This window comes from Oryctolagus cuniculus, chromosome 5, assembly GCF_051225735.1.
Source record: "Oryctolagus cuniculus isolate XC-2025 breed Fujian yellow rabbit chromosome 5, ASM5122573v1, whole genome shotgun sequence".
Taxonomy (NCBI): Eukaryota; Metazoa; Chordata; class Mammalia; order Lagomorpha; family Leporidae; genus Oryctolagus; species Oryctolagus cuniculus.
The window spans coordinates 54,394,946-54,420,039 of NC_142871.1; the positions used below are offsets into that span (position 1 = coordinate 54,394,946).

The following is a 25,094-nucleotide window of genomic DNA, read 5'->3' on the forward strand; positions in this document are numbered from 1 at the left end:
ATTGTTGAAATCTTTACATAGTATATAGTTGGTCTTCTGTATATAAAGGTAATTAAAAATTAATCTTAATGAAGAATTGAATGGGAAAGGGAGTAGAAGATGGGACGGGAGTGGGGAATGGGAGGGCGGGTATCAGGGGAAGAACTGCTATATTCTAAAAGCTGTACCTATGAAATTTATATTTATTGAATAAAAGCTTTCTAAAAAAAATAGCTACCAACAAATATTCTGTAACCATACATTCTGGAGGGGCTAAGACAACTGGAAGTCTCCATCAGACTTCCTGGTTACCTATGGCTCTCACCCCAGGTATCTTCGACGACTTATTATCTCCAGGGAAAATAGAAAGCTAAAAGCCCAAGTAAATAGGCCAAGAAGAAGTTCATGTTTATTTGGGGACCAATACAAGACTTGTTACTTTGTAATATTCAACAAAATAAGAAGGGCAGAAAGGAAAAGAGGAAGGGAAAGAGATGAAAAGGAAGAGGGGGCTGGTGCCGCGGCTCACTTGGTTAATCTTCCACCTGCTGGGCCAGCACCCTGGGTTCTAGTCCCGGTCGGGGCACCGGATTCTGTCCCAGTTGCTCCTCTTCCAGTCCAGCTCTCTGCTGTGGCCCAGGAAGGCAGTGGAGGATGGCCCAAGTGCTTGGGCCCTGCACCTGCATGGGAGACCAGGAGGAAGCACCTGGCTCCTGGCTTCCGATCGACACAGTGCACCGGCTATTACGGCAATTTGAGGGGTAAACCAATGGAATAGGAAGACCTTTCTCTCTCTCTCTCTCTCTCTCTCTCTCTCTCTCTCTCTCACTGTCTAACTCTGCCTGTCAAAAAAAAAAAAAAAAAAAGAATGGAAGGAAGAAAGAAAATAGAAAAGGAAGAGGGGAGGGAGGAGGAAGAAGGAATGAAAACAATCTTTTGCTCAGGCCCCTTGGGAAGAGAGCTGTTCCTGCTCAGATAAGGGACTCCTTAAGTCCCTTCCTAGAGAATCTGTACATGTTACCTGACAATGAAGTCTTCAGTGCGCATAAAAAGGACAAGAGCTCTTTCTATGTACCTGACTGAAGAAGCAAAAGTTGAAGAAGAACCTGGTGCTTAAGAGAGTAAAGGGATTCATATCTCAGATGGCGATATCATCTCTCAATTAAGGCATCAGTAAAATGGGCTAATGATAGATGTCCTTTTCACTTCACAAGGTTCCTGGAAGGCAAACGTAGATAATAGGTGAACATTCATGAATATTCATGAAGAAGATTTCTGTATGCTTAAAGTTTTTCAACACATGTTAAAATGCTAACAACTTTTATAATTTAGTACAGCTTATTTAGTATCTGTAATTGTATTTTGAGTCAGCTACCACAAAAAGTAAACTTGGATATGATAAAATCACATTTTAAAAATGGAGAGGTGGCAGGCATTTGGGAACGAGGTTAAATGCCACTTGTGACACCCACATCCCATGTCAGTGTGTCTAGTTTCGAGTCCCGCCTCTGCCTCCCACCCAGCTTCCTGGTAATGCACAGCCTGGGAGATAGCGGGTGATTGTGCAAGTACTCGAGTTGCTGCCACCCACATGGGAAACCTGGATTGAGTTCTGGCCTTTAGCCTGGCCCAGCCCAGGCTGTTGCAGGCATCTGTAGAATGAACAAACAAATGGAAGATCTGTCTGCCTCCGTTTTTCAAATAAAATTAAAATAAACAAATAAACCTTACAAACTGTATATATTTTAATGTTGCAAGAAGTTGACTTTGGAATTAACTTGTTATCTATTTTCTACATACAAAGTCAGGCACACTAGAAATAATTTCCATTAATGATTTGGCCTCTGTCATTGGATTTCTTTTCAAACCACTAGGTGGCAGAATTTGAGGCATAATGCCTGTTAAAAAGAGAGACCTAATGACAGAGTGACCTCCTCTCTGGAAAAACAAAGTGAGGAAAACAAGAAAGCAGGGAGCTATTCGTACTGAGTGATCCAGTGCTCCTCTCCCAAAAGTGTGGAGCGCAGAGTGAAGTCAAGTTCAGGAGGCCCTGTTCCTACCTGCGGTCTTTTACTAACTTTTACTAACTTCTGTGTGAAGCAGTTCTCCATCCAGTCAATTCTCTTCAATTTCTTCCTTCCTTCCTTCCTTCCTTCCTTCCTTCCTTCCTTCCTTCCTTCCTTCCTTCCTTCCTTCCTTCCTTCCTTCCTTCCTTCCTTCCTTCCTCTTTCTTTCTCTCTCTCTCTCTTTCTTTCTTTCTTTCTTTCTTTCTTTCTTTCTTTCTTTCTTTCTTTCTTTCTTTCTTTCTTTCTTTCTTTCTCTGTCTTTCTCTTTTTTTCTTTCTCTTTCTTTCTCTGTCTTTTTCTTTCTTTCTCTCTTTTTCTTTCTCTCTTTATTTTTATTTCTCTTTTCTTCCTTCTATCCTTTCTTCTTTCTTCTGCAAGAAAACACATCCACTATTACTATTAACTTTGCAATAGTTTAAGTCCTTGAGAGGTACGTCAAACAGATTCTGTGTCCAATGGCCTTCCCAGGAAAGTTGTTTTGGAATTTGGTATGAACCATGCCTCTGTTTCCATGAGCACAGGTTACCTTTCCCAGCCTACTCTGATTTTGTTAGGATCCCTGTCAGGGGTCAGTGTGTTGTTTGTTGCTTTGTTCAGATAAGCACAGCTCTTGGCCAAACAGAATTCAGTTTCATCTGAGGCATAACCATCTTCAATTTTTAATTTTGGAAACCTTGCTTTAGCCAGCAAAAACAACCTGCACCACAATCTTCCAGACATACTTTATTTTAGAAGCCCTATTCCCAGGAGGCCCCCACAGGCTTAAATATGGCAGAGAGCTCTAAGGCCTTCTCTTTCCCTGTTTCCCAGGACAGAGGTCATGAGTTCTGTGGGTGCTCAGTACTTGAGAAAGGTAATGACAGCACTCTGGTTAAGTCCAGGGCCTTCTGAGAGAGCAAACGAAATGTGCAATCTCCATGTTCTGCTCCTCTGCTGTGCTCTGAAGATAGCAGACAACAGAAAACCTCTTGCAACTTTGCCCAGGTTCACTGTAAAACTGACCTGTGACATTTGACATCTGCCCATGTGAGGAATTTACAAGCACTAATGACATAATGCTGCCGAAGGCCAGACCTTTTAATGAAAGTTAATTACAAGCATAACACCAGTGGGTGGGTATCTAACTAAAGTATGACCCTTAATCTGTGTCAGAATGCATCTGAAATGGTGACATCATTGCCACATGTCAAAGAGCATGCTGAAGTGAAAATGATTAAGAGGATGGAATCGGGACATTTTAAAGAAGGGGCTAACACTAGGCAACAATCACTCTGCAAGAAAGAAGGAAAAAGGTAATAAAATGCTCTTTTCATAGGCAAGAAACAATCTTGCATAAAAGCCAAAGTGGATCTTTTTCATCTCATTGAGTTCAGGAAACAGAGCAAAGAGAAAAATTTTGTAGTTGCTGTAAATGAAAGTATGTAATTGGTAGTAGAGTTACCACAGCAGATCTCAGTTATAGTAATAAATATTAGAGAAGGTAACTGTTATTTACAGACCTGTATATATTTCCGTTTATTTTATTCCTTTGTATATATATAGATACACACTATATATATATATATACACACTATATATATATATATTCCATGTAGACTTATGACAAAACATTTTTATTATGAGAAGCTAATCAGAGGTAAACTTGATCATTTAAATCAGTTTGTTTATAAGGGCTGGACTTGACAAGAAATATTATGATATTGGCTATGATATTGGCTTTTAAAGTAATTTAACCACAAAGAGCTATGATCCTCATCAGAAGAAGACCAGTAACATCATCTCGTCCAGTGAAGTGATGATTAAAAGAAGACTCCATTACACGCTCTGCTACATTCCCACCCTATCACCAGGAGCCAGTGGTTAGACAGTGGGAAGCTCAGTTTCCACATTCATCAGATGCGATGTCTTTCAGTTGTAGTTCTCCTAGTTTCCAGATAGTGCTTTCCCTAAATAAAATCTGGACACGAAATCAAAGTCAAAAATAGCTGAGTGTGGTGGGTGGGTGTGGCTTCCTAAGACTCCCTAGAACATCCATACCTTCTAGTTACTGGCAATTTTTATAGCTGCTTAGCCTTGCACAAATTCTGTTCATCAAAGTTGAGAAAGTTTCTTCCTGCAGACTCAATGTCAATCTGGTAGCAGTTCTAAGGGGTGTAGAGGGAATCTATCACTTTTCAAGGTAAATATCACACCACTGGTGTTGTCACAGTAAGAGATTTTTTAAAAAGAGGAAAAATACAATAGAAAAAAGCCTTGTAAAATGTGAAACTCTGATAGGTTTAAAAAATGCAACCCAATATACTGTTCTTGTTGGAAATTTGGGAAAGTAAATGTGAGATCTTTTCTTTTTATAGTATAAACTGACATTTTGTCTTAATTAAATGAGTAATTTTTTTGAGTGATATAAAATTAATGAAATATTTGAAAGGAAATGTTCAGAGGAGGCAATATAAATTGAGATGCCTAAAGCAAGGGAGCAATTAGTGGTGAATGTGGTAAGCACAAACTCTAGGACAAAAAATTGGGGACATAATCCAGAGAGGAATCTGAATGACAGAGGGAAATCATTTTTTTTCCTTTACTGGATGAGTCATTTTATTAGAACACCACAGTCAACCTTTTCTACTACTGATCTCCTATATATCATGGGCCACTTTGACTAGAATTAACTCTACACAGAAGAATTCCAGTAAATCATACCAGTTATATTTTTTAAAATCATGCTTCTGTTCTGAATGTATGAGATTTCTATGACCAAACCTATTTGAGGAATTCAAACATTTTGAAACTAGAACTCTGGAGTCAGAATTTTAGAATTTTTGGAATGGAGATAGTACCATGGTCATAGAATCCCAAAGGGGCCTGCATTGTGGAATTGCAGGTTAAGCCACTACCTGAAGTGCCAGCATTCCCATATGGATTCCAGTTCAAGTCCCAGCTGCTCTACTTCTGATCTAGTTCCCTGCTATGTGCCTGTGAAAGCAGCGAAAGAAGACCTAAGTCCATTTGCCCCTGCCACCCACATGGGAAACTAGGAAGAAGCTCTTGACTCCTGGCTTCGGCCTGGCCTAGGGCTGGCCATCGCAGCCATTTGGGGAGTGAATCAGTGGATAGCAAATATCTCTCTCTGTCTTTCAAATAAATAAATAAATAAATCTTTTCTTTAAAAAAAAGAATTTCAACCTCCAGTACAGATTTTTACTTAGAAACATTTATTGGACATTTCAACATGAACATCAAAATCTGGGTATTAGACATTTTCAGAAAGGATGACCATGGCTTGGAAGGCAAACCAGTGAGTGTCCGATCGATAGGCATAAACAACACAATAACCATTTCAACAAAAAAGTTGAATTTAAAAACTGTTAACTATTTTCAGAGTATTGGGTACTAAGGAAAGAAAGAACGAAAGGAAAGAAAGAAGGAGAGAGAGGGACAGAGAAGAGAGGGAGGGAGGGAGGAAGGAAGAAGGAGGAGGAGAAGGAAAAGGAGAAGGATTAAGCAAAAGAATATAGGGCTGAGAGAGAATACCCAAAGAAGGAACACATTTTGAAGGCTGGAGTTCAAATCTCATGGGAGAAGTGTGATTACAGACCATGGATGGTGTAGGAAGTCAGTGGATCTCCAGGCTAAGAATAATGGGAAGAGAGTTCTAGGTCAACATTGGCAAGCAGGAAACCTGCAACTAGAGTGCAAGGATGTTGAGACTGGCCAGTGAGACGGGGCCTGAATTGACAAATTGGAAGGAAGGACTACAGGACACACCTTGTGTTGCCATCACCATCCACAGCAGGAGCAAATCAAGCAGAGGCACACTAGACCCAAAAGAGAAGCCTCTTCTTCCTGCACTGTCCCTACAGTACTTTCCAGTGGTGAAAGAGATATATTTGCATGGTCTAGCTCCAACATCACATGCAGGGCAATGAAGAGTGGGTTCTGAGCTGGTAGGCAATCATCCAACAAGTATGACAGACATAGCTGCTCTGATTGTTATTTACATTTCTATGGACATTTTCTTTCACTTCCACGACCTCATATTTGACCCTATCCCATCTGCTTGACCACACCAAAACTATTCTTGGTTCTTGGAACAATTCCAGTTGGCAGGTGGAAGGAGCAAAGGAAGCCATATTCTTGTCTTGCTACAGTGGGGTCAGTTTCCTGCAACTGATAACACAAAATAGACTGCAGAGTAGAATTTTTTTTCTTTTAAAAAAACCTTGTTTTTGTTTGAGAGGCAAAGAGATAGCTTCCATTCTCTGGTTGTCTCCCCCCAATCCCACAATGATCACTATTGCAGCTGAAGCTATGATCCAAGAGCACAATCAAGATCTCCCACTTGGGTAGCACAAACCCAATTACCTGAGCCATGGCCTGATTCTTCCCATGGATTGCGTTAGCAGGAAGCCAGAGTCTGGAGCCAAAGCTGGGTGACATACCCAGGTACTCCTCCAGTATATGGGATGCAGCCATCTTAACTAGTGTCTTAACCAATAGGCTAAACACTAATTCTGAAAAGCATAATTTTCAATGTGCAAACTTTTAGCCTCAAATAAAAATTTTATGTTAAACACTGTGAAATTAATCAAACACATAGACACTTCCTCTTTTTTCTACAAATTTCCTCAACTCTCATAACCAAATTTGTCTCTCTCTCAATCACTCACATAACTGTGAAATGTACTATTTTAATACTACTAGAGGTGCTGTTAAATGACACTATGATAAAGAACCTCAGAATACTGATGACCAATAAGTTGTACTGTTGTCTCTGTAAATACAAGCAAGTGACATGGACAGTACAGGACATTGGCACTTAAGCAACCACCTTGTGAAAGGTAGAGAGAGAACTCAGAGCTTTAAGTCAACCAAGCCCTCTTTCGAAAATGTGCCAAACACCTACATGAGATAGGTGTCCCAGTGTTGAGATAAATAAGCAAAACTGACAGACCAACCTTGGAACAGTAAAAGAATTAATGATTAATCTTTCTTAAAACATTTCTGCTAGGAAAATAGAACAACATAAGTCTACATTGTAGTTTAATGTTTTACTCATTATGAGAAGTACAATTTTATTTTATTTTTTATTTATTTTTTTGACAGGCAGAGTGGACAGTGAGAGAGAGAGACAGAGAGAAAGGTCTTCCTTTTGCCATTGGGTCACCCTCCAATGGCCGCCGTGGCCGGCACATCGTGCTGATCCGAAGCCAGGAGCCAGGTGCTTCTCCTGGTCTCCCATGGGGTGCAGGGCCCAAGGACTTGGGCCATCCTCCACTGCACTCCCAGGCCACAGCAGAGAGCTGGCCTGGAAGAGGGGCAACCGGGACAGAATCGAGCACCCCGACCGGGACTAGAACATGGTGTGCCGACGCCGCAAGGCAGAGGATTAGCCTATTGAGCCACAGCGCCGGCAGTGAGAAGTACAATTTTATTTTCTTTTTTTTGTGCCTAAGGTTCTTTTAAGACATTGCTGTTGAGTAAATTTTGTATCTATTTCCATTCTCTGTTTAACTAGAATAAAAGCATCTCACAAATAATGGAAAAATATCATTTCCACTGTTACAGTAGTACATGTAAAATTTGTTTACTTTGGTACTCTATTGTATCATCCAGAATAATTACCTTTCATTTCTGAGAAATTTCATTTCCCCATGCCATCTATAAGCTTTTCAAGGGAGGAATAGGGGCAGGCATTTGGTATACTGATTAAGATGCCATCTTGGCCGGCGCCATGGCTCAATAGGCTAATCATCCACCTGTGGCGCTGGCACACCAGGTTCTAGTCCCAGTCAGGGCACCGGATTCTGTCCCGGTTGCTCCTCTTCCAGTCCAGCTCTCTGCTGTGGCCTGGGAGTGTAGTGGAGGATGGCCCAGGTCCTTGGGCCCTGCACCCGCATGGGAGACCAGGGAAAGTACCTGGTTCCTGGCTTCGAATCAGCGCGGTGCGCTGGCCGCAGTGTGCCAACTTCAGCGGCCATAGGGGGTGAACCAACGGAAAAGGAAGACCTTTCTCTCTGTCTCTCTCTCTCTCACTGTCCACTCTGCCTGTCCAAAGGAAAAAAAAAAAGATGCCATCTTGCTGTGGCAGGGTAGGTTAAGCCTCCGGCTGCAGTGCCAGCATCCCATATGGGCACCAGTTCAAGTCCTGGCTGCTCCACTTCCAATCCAGCTTTCTGCTAATGGCCTGGGAAAGCAGTGGAAAATGGCCCAAGTGCTTTGGCCCCTGTACCTACATTCAAGAACCCGAAGAAATTTCTGGCTCCTGGCTTCGAGTCTGCCCAGCTTCAGCACTTGCTGCCATTTGGGGTGTGATCCAATGGATGGAAGACACCTCTCACTCTCTGTCTCTCCCTCTCTCTGTCTGTAACTTTTTGAATCTTTAAAAAAAAATGGCACTTGAGATACCTACATGCTGTATGGGGTTCAAGTTCATGTTCCACTTCCCATTTTAAATTCCTGCTCATGTGCACACTGTGAGGCAGCAGGTCAGGTGATGCTTCAAGTCTTGGGTCTCTGTTTTCCACATGGAAGACCTAGATTGAATTCCAGGCTCCTGACTTCAGCCGAGCCCAGCCCTGGAGTTTGAAGGCATTTGGGGTGTGAACAGAGGCTGGAAGATCTCTGTCTCTTTCTCTGCGCTTTTCAAATGAATAAAAATAAATAATTTTTAAAGGGAAAGATAATTTCAAGAATATTTGAGGTTTAACCACATTGCCTTAGTGAACCTGCACGTTGAGACATGATTTAATATTATTGAAGCAAAATGAGAAAATATTTGAAGATCTTTCTTCACACATTGCAGTACACACTGTTGCATCTTCTGTTCTGTCCAGAAGAGGGCAGTCTGTAGTCCACATTCATCAGGAAAAGCATTTTCTGACTTCCACCCTGAGTCTCACCACATGCAGAAGCAATATTCACTGTGTTGAAAATCTGGTTCTCTAAAAGTGCCTACTGGTTCGCAATAACAAGTACAAACTCACAATACTTGAACTTTAGTGAGAAAATAACTGATTCTCATTGAATAATAGACAATGAATGCTTCTTGACAATTTTATTAAAATATTTAGTTTATTCCACTATTTATGTGAGTGAAGAAAGTTTCAAAAGAGGGAGATTCATGTCCTTACTCTGTGGTCATTTGTGATTACAAAGTGCAAACATTAAATAGACAATCAAATCATCATATATTATGCTTCACATTTTATGGAAAATGTTTGAAAGGTATTTAAAAACTCACCAGGTAGGCAAGTATATTAGGTAGACTCCTTTAGGTTGTTAGCCTGTGCGTATGTCAGGTCGTGGGGATTTATTGTAAGGATGTTCTGGAATCCAGTAGTCAGGCCTCCTTGGAAAACAGTAATCAGGGAATCTTTCAGTGTACATTGTCACTTCAGAGTACACCTTTGTGGCTCCCTACTTAAGTTTTCTGTCATTTTTTCTTTAAAAAATTATTTGTTTATTTGCAAGTCAGAGTTACACAGAGAAGAAGGAAAGACACAGAGACAGTGAGAGAGAGAGAGAGAGATCCTCTATCCGCTGATTCACTGCCCAGATGGCCACAATCACCAGGGCTGCACCAGGCCTTAGCCAGGAGCCAAGAGCTTCATCTGGGTTTTCCATGTTGGGTGACAGTGGCCCAAGCACTTGAGCCATGTTCTAGTGATTTTCAGAGCAATGGTAGGGAGCTGGTTTGGAAGTGCAGCAGCTGGGACACAAACCGATGCCCATATGGATGGCAGCAACGCAGGCAGCAGCTTTACCCACTACTCCACAATGCTCAGTTCTCTGTCATTTTAATGACTCAAGTATTCTTTACTTTTTTGCTCTTGGAAGCATCTTTCATTTGTTCTTTTTCTTCTCTCCATATCTGTGCTTCTGATGCTGGCTGGTTTTTGCTGTCCTACAACTTCTACTTACTCTTCTCTCCAGATACCTGGGTCTTCTGCCCCATCACCTCAACTTTGATTTTCTCATGTTCAAAGTCACAGAAAAAGGATCTGTAACTTGTTCAGTCAATCACTCTAACCCTCTATTGATTGATTTTTTATGTTGATAATTTTCAGGCCCCTAGCCAAACTCATAGTGTGTTTGCTAAACCCAGAGAAGCAGAGTAATGAGACACAGAGCATGGCACCATGGGGATTCCCTCAGGAAGGAAATGTAGGTATGAAAAACATTCTGAGATTTTTCAAAACAGGGCAAAGTGGTTGGCAAATAGTTTATTCTTCCTGTCTAGGAAGTTACAACTGCTAGTAACATGTGAATCTTAGTTTATCTATGAACATCCTGCTTATTTATATTACTGAGTTAGTGTTTGTTTTCCTTTATTCCAGATGCTAGAATCTGGATGGAGTATTCATGTATCAGATGACATTTAGTACATTAACTATAGCATATCGAAGCAGAGAGAGCCGTCTTTGTTATGCATTTTGCAGGCAATAATCAAGTAAGCAAACCTTTAAAAAATATGCTTCCCCCAGTAACCACATTGTGAGTTCAAAATAAACATTTGAGCCCACTAGCAAGAGTGAAGCAGATGTTTCTCAGAGCAGTAAGCTTAGAGGGGTACTTTGATAGGAGAGAGATAACCAAATTCTCCTAACAAAAATGATGTTGTGCTACAATAGGAGTATTAAGTTTTCTTTTGAACTTCCTATAATGAAAGTTTGCTCTAAGCTAATCCTAAGGGACTTTTCCTTTTGTTACTCTTTTTTCTAAATCTTTTTGAGTCCCTTCTCTTGCCATTCTGCATTTTTTCAAAGAATGTTACCAGAGATGACCTGATTTTTTTTTAATGTGAATAGGAAAACTGCCCAGATAAAAGAACTAACTTGAACCAGGCTATTCAAGTCACAGACATCAGCATATCTTAAGCTGTTTTTCTTTCTTTTAGAAAAGGATAAAGAAAAAGAAGTTGATCCTTGTGCTTCTGTATTTTACTTACCCACCATTCTTTTTTTTCCTAATTGTATTTGGCTTCCTTAATTTTCTAAAAAAAAAAAATACTTTACCTAAAAGTCATCATATTTTACAGTTCTGAGTATAAGCCTAAATGTGATGTACCCGGTATGAAGCACAACCCTTGAACTGTGTTGTCATCACAATGTTATGCACAAAATGGGGAGACTTTATTTCTATCCTTTGAATGTTATTAATTTCTATTTTCATTCTTTTTTGAACCAGGATGAAAATCTAAATCTCTCTTTTGGGGTTGCCTTCTACTCCTCCCCTTCCTCCCCACACAGATGTATACACATACCCCTTCTCTTACATACACCTTACTTTAAGATACAGGCTAAGAAATGCAGCCTGCAGGCATAAAATACAGGGAGACCTAGAAGCTCTTTATTTCTATGAAATCTTGGCACTTCGCTTTGTTAAAGTCTCTCATTCACATGGGGGACTTGTTTTTGTGGATATCCTCTCAGAAGGCAGCTCATTCAAGCTTTCACCCCATTGAGGCTCAGAGCATATTCCTGTGATGGTAGCAGACAGCCTCACAGATGCTAAAGTAACTTTTCCCTCGAGGACCTGGAGGGTGGGAGGCTCTATGCTCCCCCACACAGCTACTGGAGCCAGATACTAACACAAAGCAACTTCTGCTCCCCCCAAACCTACTCCACCTGGGACAACTCAATGTTTTACCCAAAGCAGCCTGCCAGGAAGTCCTTAACAGTGCTGGGTGCGAAGGGGGCAGTGTGCACGGTGGCTAACTCTCATTTTACCTACATCAGATAGCCAATGCTTGTGACTCTGTTAGTTACAAAGATTCCCCATTTCTAAAGTACTTGGATATCTTGCCACTGTCTTGTGCTAGAATAATTTGTGAATTGATGTTTGAGAATTTAGTCGTTATACAGATGCCAAGTAAAATTCTCAGTTGTTAACCCAAAAAGTCTGGAAGGATATAGAGAATACAGATTCACAAGCAATAGGGCATAAACTGGAGACAAGGCCAGAGAAAGCAGTTCTCAGCACAGGGAAGGCAGAGGAGGACCCAAGTGCTAAAGCTGTGCTCAACAGCTTCCTATGATTACTGCTTTATTTAATTCCTAAACCAAAAAAGAAAAGAAAAAACCAATCAGATGGGTAAGCCTAAATAGGAACTATTTCTTTGCTATTACTGTTTTTCAAAGGTTAACTCACAAAACAGTGGAAGAAGACTATTGAATTCCTTTCCTTTTTTACTTTTCCCAACATATGATATTAAAATCAGTGGGAGTCCTTGGTAAAAAGGAATTAAATTCCATGGAAGTCACAGCCCAACACAGCAGAGCATTCCAGAGAAAGCTGGCATCACAGCTGAATGTCAGGACACTTTGCTACTTAGTAACATTTCTGAGCAGGGAACAAGGATGTGGAAAAAATTAAAGGGAAAAATTCTTTGTGGTCAGAAAGTTCTTAAAATTTTTTAAATTGTGGATATTAACAGCAAAAGCAAGTCGAAATATTTTGAGAATTTTAACCATTTGGGATAGAAATACGACACTTGGATTATTAAAACCTGAAACTTATTTAAACTAATATAATCACTTAAGCTTGATTCTTCCCCACTGAGTAGTCAAGAACTGCCTTATATAAACAACCGAACACTTGATCTATTACACTTGTGGTTCAGGGATGGGTGAAAGGGAAAAAATATAGGAAATTTCCTACTGTGGAAATGCATGTATGTTTAGACACAAGTTCTGTGGCTTTTGCAGACTGGATCAAACCTGCAAGACCATATTGACTGCTGATGGAGCTTTCCAATGTGAAGACAAGGCAGCTACAAGGACAGTTACCCTTAAACTCATTATCCCTCTGCTGTGTCACATTATTTTTCCTTTGGCACAGAGATGCACATACTTCTTAAAGCATAATTCTCAGTAAATTCTGCAAGTCATTAAGTCAACTTAGCCCTGCATCTCACCTTACTTATGCATATTCCTCCTCTGTTTTTAATTAAGACTTCCAGGAAGCCAGGCTTCATCCAGGCATCCTGTTTCCTTGGCATCTTTAACAAGGACACTCTGGGAAGATGTTTTGAATCTTCCAGATAGATTAGCATGTGCAAATCTCCACTGCCCTAAGTTTGCATTGAAGATTGTTGGTTTTATTTTTATTGCTCAACTTATTGAGAGGAAACACATGAGAAATTGATTTATAAAATTGTAGGGAAGGCGAAACTTTACCTCTACCCTCTTAGCTGTTTTTGTGTGTTGTTTTATCTTTGAGAATCAAATTTGGTGTAAGACAGATCCACAGGAAAAAAAAAAACTATTTAACACAAGTTTTATGTGGCATGAGAGCCTTCATAAGTAAATGGAGACCCAAAGAGCTAAACACTTACATACCAAATAAGACAAAACAAGTAGTAGTGATAAAGCAACCAAATTATGACAGGAGATTAAAGATAAAAGTGTTTTAGGGGGCCGGTGCTGTGGCACAGTGGATTAAAGCCCTGGCCTGTAGTGCCACCATCCCATATGGGCACCAGTTTGAATTCTGGCTGTTCCACCTCCAATCCATCTCCATGCTAATGCTGCCTGGGAATGCAGCAGAGGATGTCCCATGTCCTTGGGCCCATGCAGTCTTGTGGGAGACCCAGAAGAAGATCCTGGCCCCTGGATTTTGATAGGCTCGGCTCTAGATGTTGAGGCCATTTGGGGAGTGAACCAGAGGATGGAAGACCTCCCTCTGTCTCTACCTCTCTCTGTAACTGTCTTTCAAATAAATAAAATAAATCTCTAAAAAAATACTCATGGAGAAATGGAATTAAAAGACATTTTTAAAAAGTTGTTTTAATAAAATCTGCATAGAAATCTCTCAGCCTCAGCTTCCTAGCCTTGATGATAAGATTGCTGCTTTGCTTCAAGCATAGGGAGTGCATCTTTCACATGGGAATTCCTTCTTATTTTAAGAAACAACGTAAAGGTCAGAGTGATCTTGTACCTGATGTTTTTCAGGTGCCTTTAACTCAAAATAGACAGTGCCTCAGGATGACATATTTTGGTGTGGTATGAGTTTTGATTTTTAAATTGTTCTTAAATTTTTACTTTATTAGAATACTAGAGACAGAGAGAAACAGAACTTCCATCAGTGGGTTCACTCCCTGAATGCCTGCAACAGCCAGGGCTGGCCCAGATAGAACCCACGAGTCCAGAACTCAATCCAGGTCTCCCACATGGGTGGCAGGAACACAAGTACTTGAGCCATCACTTCCTGCCTCCCATGGCACACGTTAACAGGGAGCTAGATGGGAAGCAGAGGAGTTGGGACTCAAAGGAAGAATTGCATTATGGGATGCAGGTATCCCAAATGATATCTTTTTTTGTTTGTTTGTTTTTACAGGCAGAGTGGACAGTGAGAGAGAGAGAGACAGAGAGAAAGGTCATCCTTTTTGCCGTTGGTTCATGCTCCAATGGCCGCCGTGGTGGGCGGGCTGCGGCTGACGCACTGCGCTGATCCGATGGCAGGAGCCAGGTACTTATCCTGGTCTTTCATGGGGTGCAGGGCCCAAGCACTTGGGCCATCCTCCACTGCACTCCCTGGCCACAGCAGAGAGCTGGCCTGGAAGAGGGGCAACCGGGACAGAATCCGGCACCCTGACCGGGACTAGAACCCGGTGTGCCGACGCCACAAAGCGGAGGATTAGCCTAGTGAGCCACGGCGCCGGCCCCAAATGATGTCTTTTTTTTTTCTTTTTTTTCTTTCTTTCTTTCTTTTTTTTTTGACAGGCAGAGTGGACAGTGAGAGAGAGACAGAGAGAAAGGTCTTCCTTTGCCATTGGTTCACCCTCCAATGGCCCCTGCGGCCGGCGCACCGCGCTGATCCGATGGCAGGAGCCAGGTACTTATCCTGGTCTCCCATGGGGTGCAGGGCCCAAGGACTTGGGCCATCCTCCACTGCACTCCCGGGCCACAGCAGAGAGCTGGCCTGAAAGAGGGGCAACCGGGACAGAATCCGGCGCCCCGACCGGACTAGAACCCAGTGTGCTGGCGCTGCAGGCGGAGGATTAGCCTATTGAGCCACGGCGCCAGCCTCCAAATGATGTCTTAACCACTGTGCCAAATGCTTACCCCGGCATGATATGTTTTGTTTGTTTGTTTTGTTTATTTGTTTGTTTGTTTTGACAGGCAGAGTGGACAGTGAGAGAGAGAGAGAGACAGAGAGAAAGGTCCTCCTTTTGCCGTTGGTTCACCCTCCAATGGCCGGCACACCGCGCTGATCCGATGGCGGGAGCCAGGTACTTATCCTGGTCTCCCATGGGGTGCAGGGCCCAAGCACCCAGGCCATCCTCCACTGCACTCCCGGGCCACAGCAGAGAGCTGGACTGGAAGAGGGGCAACCAGGACAGAATCCGGCACCCCGACCGGGACTTGAACCCCGTGTGCCGGAGCCACAAGGTGGAGGATTAGCCTATTCAGCGACGGCGCCAGCCGATTTGTCTTTACCCCTTCAAAATAAACCTAAGTGTGTGGGTTGAAAATGATAATAGTTTGGGAAATATTTCATCAGTGGAACTATTTGCAATGAAATTTCATACCAGGAGATAAAAAACATGGAGTCAATACACCAGGAAACAAAACCTGAAGGCAAAAGCAAAATCTGTTAAGTTCTAAGGATTAAGAAACACATCAAAACAGCAAAGCAAATTCTGGGTCATCCTTGCTTGGTGTGATTTTTAGGTCATCTCAAAAGTAAGATTTAGTCCAGAATTGCCCTGACCTCTCAGTGACACTCAAGGCAGAGATGATCAACTTTACTTGTTCCCTGGAAGCTTTCTGAAAAAATTACTCCTGATGCTCAGGGCTTACTTTTGACCAGTTAAATCATTATCTCTGAGACCAATGTGCAGGCATTAGAACTTTTTGAATTCTCCCCAAGTGATTATTATGAGTGTCCCATGATGCTCTGGGTAATCATAGGGGAAGTGAAGTGGCAGGTTAGGACTGCCACTCCTCCAGACTCTCATCCAAATTCTGCCAGAGTTATTTCCACTTTACCTCTTTTAAATGTCTCAAATAAAACAACTTCACTTGGGAAAAAAGGCAGGACACACTAGAGAGGTATGATAAAGGGTGGAGAGTTTTGATGTAAACAAATCCATCCCAGCAGTAGTTGGGATGACTTGCTCTTCTCTGGAGGAAGAGGTGGAGAGAGAAGCTGGGTTTTCAAGGATGTTCTATTGCAAAGAAGATGAAAGGTGAGCAAACACCAGCTAGTTCAGCTTGTAAGGCTGTTTCTTTAACTGCCTTACTTTATGTATAGGCTCAGTGAGACCCATGCACAGTTAGCCCACTGCTAGGAAGCAAGACTTCCTAAATTCCAGATTACTATCCCTCATGTTTCCTCCCAGGACACAAATACCAACAATGCCTCTGGGAGGAATAATCTCGTTCTGTTAAAACCATCAGCAATCATTATTATTACAGAAGTGCATCCCTTCATGTTAAAATATGGGAATAGAATGTTGTTACAATGCCACTAGCCATCATTTTATGGGTTATGTGCTCTGCCAAAGGATGCATAGATTTTGAAATGCTGTTCTTAAGCAAAGCTACTCAATATCATCTGATTTATTGTTTAACTTTATCCTACTCATTGAAATAATCCAGTGAATGTGATTAATTATTTCTGCTTTTTAATATCAACTTTCATTAAAATTTAAAACTTGTAGAGGCTTTTATCTGTCATTATCTTGGCATGATTATAGGTTCAAAAAATCTGAAACCATAAAAATATAGCTTGTCAGACAGAAAGAAAGATGAATTCTAACATAATAACAAAGTTAGGAGACTGCTCTAAAACTTATGAATTTTGCATTGTTGAAAATTCCTTCCTTATCAATTGTCATGTTTATCTAAGGAAATGAAAATAAAATGGGAAATTGATATTATTGGTACAGTAAATGCATCATTTCAACATATCTATCCTGAATACCCAGAAATTCATGGTGAAAAAGCTGTTCAGGATTATAGAGAATCCAGGGCCTAACAGAGGCCAGGAAACTTGGAGACAAATTTCTATTCCCAGGTGTACATCACCACACCAATGTACTTTTTCTGCTACTGGCTGAGAGATTTAAGATGACAAAGTAAAAACAAACTTCGAGGTGCACTAATTCAATATTTTCCTTTTACAATAAGGAAACATGCTTTTTAAAATATTTTTAAATTTTTCATTTTATTTTTATGGAGGGAGGGAAATCTTCCATCAGCTGGTTCAACCCTAAATGCCCACAATAGGGACTGGGCCAGGCTGAAACCAGAACTCTGTAACTCAATCAAGGTATCCCATGTGGGTAGCAGAGATCCAAGTACTTGCACTATCCCTGGCTGCTTCCCAGGGTGCATATTAGCAGGAAGGTAGAATAAAAAGTGGAGCCAGGACTCAATCCCAGGAACTTAGATATGGAATACAAGCATCCCAAACAGTGTGTTAACCACTGTACTAAATGCCTGCCCAAGGAAACATGCTTTTAAAGGTTAAATGAACATTCAAGAATACACCAATGTGAGGTAGCATTTGTGTGATGGAGTTAGCTGTCAGCCAAATTTGTGTCCAAACTTAAGTTCTGTAACAGTGACTTCACTATTATTTATAAAATGTAGACATTAGGTTGGCGCTGCGGCTCACTTGGTTAATCCTCCACCTGCGGTGCCGGCACCCTGAGTTCTAGTCCCAGCTGGGGCACTGGATTCTGTCCTGGTTGCTCCTCTTCTAGTCCAGCTCTCTGCTGTGGCCCAGGAAGGCAGTGGAGGATGGCCCAAGTGGTTGGGCCCTGCATCTGCATGGGAGACCAGGAGGAAGCACGTGGCTCCTGGCTTTGGATCGCCACAGCATGCCAGCCGTAGCGGCCAATTGGTGGGTGAACCAATGGAAAAGGAAGACCTTTCTCTCTGTCTCTCTAACTCTGCCTGTCAAAAAAAAAAAAAAAAAATTGAGACATTAATACTTCCCTCCCAGTATGCTTGTGAAATTTAGGTGAAGCTATAACCAAGACTGCAAGATTAATTTAGTTGCTAAATTAAATTAATGAAATTCCAATAGCAACATAGCAATGATTTAGTTCTGAATGTAAAGCAATGTATTTTCTTCAAAATCATACAAAGCAACAAGAAGAAGTAGGGGGAAGCGCACATCCTCTAGTTTCTGGAAATAAACGAAATTAGCGCTTCATAATGAAAGGATACATCTTGTAGCAGGAAAATTGATCATGGAGATCTAAATGAAAGCATATTTAGCATGATTTGGACATTATAGATAAGGAATTGTATGAGACTACAGACTAAAGCATCATGTTAGTAATAGATAAAGAATACTGAAGATTATATCCAACATAAGGCTGTGGCCTCTTTTCAGCAATATTCAGTTACAAAAGAAAATGGAATAACATTTACTATACACTCAAGTAGAGAAAATGTGAAACAGCCAACCTGTCCTTCAAGTATAGAATAGGATAACAGTCAGAATTTAGGGAAGAGCAATCCTGTGAACCCTTCTGAGAATGATACTACAGGGTAAACACCAACCAATCAGGAGATGATGGACAAAACTTCAGCCCAAAATCAGTGTGCTTATCATTTATTTTATTGCATAACTATTATGAAAATTATTAAATATAAACAAACATAAAAAGAATAATGTAATGGTTTGGTCTGTCATCTAGCTTCAGAAGTGTTAATATTTTGCCAATCTTATTTCACCTTTCCAAACCCCTCCATTTTTTAAGGGAGCAGTTTAAAGAATTTTAGAATCATAGTAGTTTCCATATAGATAATTAAATATGCATCTGTAAATGATAAGAACTTTACTTTAAAACATAAACCAGTATGCCATCAAAACACACAGAAAAATAAATAATTCTCTAAAGTCATCTAATATTCATATTTCCCTAAACATATCAAGGATATTTTGTTACAGTTGGTTGTTTGAAACTTAATATATATAAGGTCCACATGTTGCATCTGGTTAAGTGTTCTGCCTGTCTGTTTCTGTCTGCCAGAAAGGAACAGATAGGCAGACAGGGACAGACAGGCAGTCATAAACAGACAGGCAGAACACTCATCAGGTTATTCACTCCCCCAAATATCCACAACAGACAGGGCTGGACCAGGCCAAAGCCAGGAGTCAGGAACTAACTCTAGGTCACCCATGTTGGTGACAGTGGCCCAATTATTTGAGCCATCACCTGTACCTCCCTGGGTCTGCATTAGCAGAGGCTGGAATTGTGAGCAGAACACAGGGACTGCAGATCTGGAGTACAGGCATCCTACCTCACATTTTAGCCGCTAGGTCAAATGCCTACCTCCCTCCTTTTTATTTTAATGTCATTGATCTGTGGAAAACTGAGTCTCCTTTAAAATAGAATGTCCTATGATCTAGATCTATCTGGGTGCTTCTTTGTGGTTTAATTACCTTACTTTCTATTGCTTTATTGCCTGAACTGGTAGCTTCAGATTTAACACTCTAAGAGACAATATTTTACAAGTGGAAATGTGTACTTATTCTTGCTTTGCCTCACGAGGCACATAATAATACTCGGTTAATACAGAACAGTGGCATCAACTTGCATGCGCCTGACCCTACCTGGCTTTCACATAATATTTTAGAATTCATTATTTTTTAAATATATATTTTTAAATATTTTATTTTAAATATATATTTATATATTTATTTATATATATTTATTTTAAATATATATTTTTAAATATATATCTATTATGTCTTATGTTTATTTTCTAACCTTGAAATGTTCTGCAAACAATAGAAGCGTCAGCAAAGTAGAGAAGTGTAAAATTGCCATGCTTAAAACAATAGCCATTCATGTACTCAGATAACAGTCACCCAGAATATGTAACGGAAAAGAAAACCATTTACAATAGCAACAAAGAAAAGCAATTAAAATGCACTTTACAAGAAACTTACATGACATAAACTTTAAAATACTCCTAAAGGACAAAAGGTTTGCTTGAATAAATGGAAAGACACCACACCCAATTTAATTAAACAGGTTGATATAACAAAACAAATGTGTTTGATTCAGTGTCTTTGGAGTGGAGCCCAAGATTCCGAATTTCCCCAGCCTTCCTTCATCAGTAGTTGTTCTCAAGATGTGGTCTCTCAACCCACAGCATCAGCATTCCCTGAGAACTTGCCAGAAATTCAAGTTCTCTTGCACCACCAAGACCTACTATCACAAACCCTCTGGAAATGGGATTCAGCAATCTACATTTTAACATGCCCTGCACATGATTTTGATACATGCTAAAGTTTGAGAACCATGTCTCAAATTTAAGTTGCACAGGAGTCAGCTACAGGTTTGTTAAACTGTAGACTTGAGGGGCCAGTGCCAGCATCCAATGTAGGTGCCGGTTCAAGTCCTGGCTTCTCCACTTCCAATCCAGCTCTCGGCTATTGCCTGGGAAAGCAGTAGAAGATGGCCAAGTGCTTGGGCCCCTGCACCCATGTTGGAGACCCTGAAGAAGATCCTGGCTCCTGGCTTCACATCAGCACAGCTCCGGCCATTGCGGCCAATTGGGGAGTGAACCAGCAGATGGAAGATTCTCTCTCTCTCTGCCTCTCCTCTCTCTGTGTAACTCTGACTTTCAAATAAATAAATAAATCTTTAAAAATAAATAAATTAAGTAAATAAATTAACTGCAGACTTGTATCCACAAGTCTGGTATGGGGCCACATTTCTAACAAACTCCCTTGTGATACTGGTGATCTAAGGACAATACTTTGAAGAACAAGACTAGAAGACCAATTTATTTCCAGCTTGTTCAAGACAAACCTATCCTATACCCCCCAGGCCTAATTTTTCCTATGTTTTAATGACAAATAATAACTTAACATCTTACTCCTCCCAAGAAATATGTTTACTTTGAACAGCATTTAACCAAAATTAATTAAAAGTGAATCTCAGGGTTAGGTGGAGCTATTTTGGGGAGGTACCTATTCAGCATTTACCGGATCATTTCATAGATCCAATATATGACAATATATGTCATATTCCAATATAAGCCTAAAGAAAATAAAATATTATTAAGGAAAAAACTATGCAAGGAGCATTTCTTATTAAAACTATGTATAAAAACAACTTGCTCTTAGTTATTCTTTGAGTAAATTCTGATTTTCATGTGTTAGTTCTCAAATTTACATTCCAGAAGTTTAATGTTTGAAACAACAAACATGTATTTAAACTCATGATATTGTTGACTGGGGATTTGGACTGGACATAGCGAGGACTGTCTGCAAAACCTGCAGTCTCACCTGGTTTGGCACAAATGACTAGAGATGGTTAGAATGGTTTGGCTGGGACCTTTTTTTCTGGCTATTGGTTGGGCTTCCTGGGTCCTCTCCATATCATGTATACTGGGGCTAGAATGTCCAAAATGGCATATTCATTCACACACCTGACATCTAAATAGCTTTTTCATTCACATATCTGACAACTAAGTTAGAATGACTGGAACAGTTGGCTCTCTCTTGCACTCCTCATCCTTTAGCTAACAAGCTTCTTCATGGCCTGGTGGTCTGTGGGTAATTGGACTTCTTGCATGGTAGTTGACTCTTATGAAGCTGTTGAGCATTGCAATATACCAAGGTATTAATTGGAACACTTCTTAACAGTTGAGCCATATTCTTCTGCCATATTCTGTTGGTTCATTAGAGTCAGATTCAAAGAGAAGAGAATAAGACTCTGTCTCTCTCGGAACCAATGAATCACATTAAATTTACACATGTGATGGTTAATTTTAGTTGTCAGCTTGAGTGGGTTAAGGGCTACCCAGTTAACTGATGAAGTATTATTTCTGGACTTGCCTATGAGGGTGTTTCCAGAAAACACTGGCATTTGAATCAGTGGATTGAGTAGAGAGGATCTTTCCTCACCTAATGTTGGGAGGCACCATCCAATCTGATGAGAGTAGTAGAATGTGTTCCTCTGCCATGCACTAAGCTGCAGCTACAAGGCCCTAGTGCTGCTGTCTGCTGGTCAGCTTCAGTAGTCCTTAACAGGGAAACCATTACCATAGTGTAAACTTTCTTTCCTTTCATAATGTTTCTTTATTTTTTTTCATCTATTTAAAAGATAAAGTACGAAAGAGAAAGAGAGAGGTATCTTCGGGGTCAGCATTGTGGCATAGCAGGTAAAACTGCCACCTGCAGTGCCGGCATCCCATATGGGTGCTGGTTCAAGTCCCAGTTCTCTGCTAGGGCCTGGGAAAGTAGTGGAAGATGGCCCAAGCCCTTGGGCCCCTGCACTTATGTGGGAGACCCAGAAGAAACCCCTGGCTCCTGGCTTCGGATCGGCATAGCTCCGGCTGTTGGGGCCATCTAGGGAGTGAACCAGTGGATGGAAGACCTCTCTCTCTCTCTCTCTCTCTCTGCCTCTGCCTCTGCCTCTCTGTAACTCTGCCTTTTAACTAAATAAATAAATCATTAAAAAAAAGAGCAGTATCTTCCATCTACTGGTTCACTCCCAAAATGTCCACAATTCCAGGGCTGTGTCAGGCTGAAGCTAGGAGTCTAGAATTCCATCTGGAACTTCCCTCTGGGTGGCCTGACCCCGAGCACCAGAGCCATCATCTGCTGCTTCCCAGGATGCCTTAGCAGAGAGCTGTATGGGGATGCAGGTATCACAAATGGCAATTTTACACACTGTGCCAAAACACCTGCTTACAGGTGACACACACTTACAGTGTGACCTTTCTGACTGTGGAAAGTCCGGGATTTGAGGATGGCAGACAAATGCTCTAGAACTGACTCCTCAACCCTCAGCTTCCCACATCTAAGCTATTTTTGTAGAACTGCTGCTTCATCCTCTCACCCATCCCAAGAGACATGTGGGTGTTGGCTTATTCCTATGTACCATCTTCCAGCTCAGCAGTTATTTAAGGGCAGGCTAGCTCCAAGCCAGAAAGATTGAGGAGGAGCATTTGTCTTTGCTGACTTTTGTTTACCTTCATTCTGATGTCTCTGCACCTTCTCATTCCTAATTTCTGCCCTATCCTTCACACACACACACACACACACACACACACACCCCTGGACTTCCAAGTTCCTTTTTCCTCCTGTATTCACCCTCAACACTGAACACCCCTACTCTCGTTGAGCTGCTGGTCTTCTCATATGCAAACATGACTATTAGAAAAGCACTGGATGCATCTCCTGAGAAATAAATTTATTATAGGCCCGTGAGGATATGGGAAAAAGAAAAACTAACAAAACTCAAATCCATTTCCCCATTCCAAAAAGGTTTTGGAAATTTATGGTGTTAGGGTAAATGGGGTATAACTGTTTGATGGAACATTACAGAATCAGAGGGAAAGGATGTGAAAATTCCTTCGAGCATGTACACTAACAAACCGTACTTTCACAAGTGTTGCATGTTCAGAGGGCCACAGAAACGTCATCAGAAGTGTGTCATTTTACATTATAATGAACCATAGGTAACTCTGTTAGTCTAAGTTGATCTGGGCAGGCTCCAGTCACAATTTTGACTGCAGCCAGTTCTGTCCAGTTCTATCAGGGACCCAAACAAGAAGGTGTGGCAGATTTTAGCAAAGACAAATGGCATGGGATAGCAAGTTGCTATCTATCATACAACGAGCAGGTAAGTGACTATTGTGGGCTGCAAGTGTTGGGGGTGGGAGTGAACCTGGCTAAACTTAGTCTAGGTTCTTGTCTCCACCTGACAAAATTCAACAAGGAGATGTACATAAAGGTGAACAGAGAAGCCAGATTTATTTAAAGAGTACACAGGAGGGAGTGCAGGCAACCTGGAGAGAAAGAATGATGAACTTTACAAGTTTCAGAGCTGCTCTTTCGTGCTCTCAGAAGCAATGGAAGGTGATGTCTGGGGCAGAGCCAGGGCAGGAGGTGGAGTTCGGGGCAGGGTTTGAATACCACTCATTTTCGTGCCCATTTTGAAAATCTCAAAAGTGTCATGGCATCGGGCACATGATGGGAGCAGGGTTTCTATGGTGCATGTAGGGCTGCAGCACACATTGGGACATCTTGGAAATGTCATGGTGTCAGGGACATGACAGGAGTGGGTGTGCTGCCCATGTTAATTTTATTATCATGACATTATAATAACCTAAAAGTCATCATGAGAACAGAGCCTGCAGCTACATTGGGTATTTCTAGCCAGCACTGGCTCTTAAGTAGCAAAACACTGTCAGCTGCTTTCATCAGCAAGGAAGGGGCTAGAATTTGGGTGGCACTCGAGGAGAGAGTACTGTGCCAGCAATCCTCAGTTCCTCTTCACCTTTCATCATCCCCTAACCCCATCTACATCATTAGAATGTTAGGCAGCTAAGGGAAGCCTGTTGGTAAGCAAGGGGAAAGGGATCCTTTTTTGTCCCCAGTTTCACTGCCCACCAAGTGTGTGGGTTTTGTTCCATACTGACCACTTGTCCAACACCAGCCAGATGTCCTGCAATTCTGTTCCTTTCAGACACCAACCAAAGTGCAGACCCCAGGAAGGCTAACGGCTTAGTCCCACAAGACTGCCCCTAACTTCAGATTCAATAGCGAGCAGTGAGTTCTCAGGTTACCCACAATTTCTGTCTGAGTCAGCTACAAATCTGTGGTTCCCATGGTCCCCTTCTCGAGTATAATTTTGCTAGAGTTGCATCTACTTACAATTACCCATCTCATAAAAGGCCACAACTCAGAAACACTGAGATGCAAAATAGGCGTATGGCAAGGTTTGGAGAAAGGGGCCACCCTCCATGTATTGACCAACCCAGCTCCCTAAACCCTGTGTTTCCTAGAGCTTCATGGAGGCCTCATTTGTAGGAATGATGGATTAAATCATTGACTATTGGTAATCAACTCAACCTTTAGCCCATCTCCCCCCAAGTCAGGAAATGAAGCTAAAAGTTTCAAACTTCTGATGACATAGTTGGTTCTCTTGGCAATCAGCCCCTAGACTGAGACCATCTTGGAACCCAAAGCTGTCAATGGCCTGATTAGCATGTGGGAGAGTACAAAATTTTAGGAGCTCTTTAGCAGGAATGGGCACAAAATAAATATTTATTTCTTATTATA

At 41.3% G+C, this 25,094-nt stretch overlaps 1 protein-coding gene across 5 annotated transcripts in view; it reads left to right on the plus strand.

The window, feature by feature from the left end:
• Positions 1-25,094, plus strand: part of TRAPPC3L (trafficking protein particle complex subunit 3L) — a 72,024-nt gene that overhangs the window by 33,628 nt on the left and 13,302 nt on the right. The window contains exon 6 of one of the 5 annotated variants that reach the window (XM_089333761.1): positions 3,198-3,378. The exons of the other annotated variants lie outside the window; for them this stretch is intronic. Within the exon in view, the coding sequence (XP_089189887.1) occupies positions 3,198-3,341 (144 nt within the window). The 3' untranslated portion in view covers positions 3,342-3,378. Of the gene's footprint in view, positions 1-3,197; positions 3,379-25,094 lie in introns of those variants that run through there. 5 annotated transcript variants of the gene reach the window in all.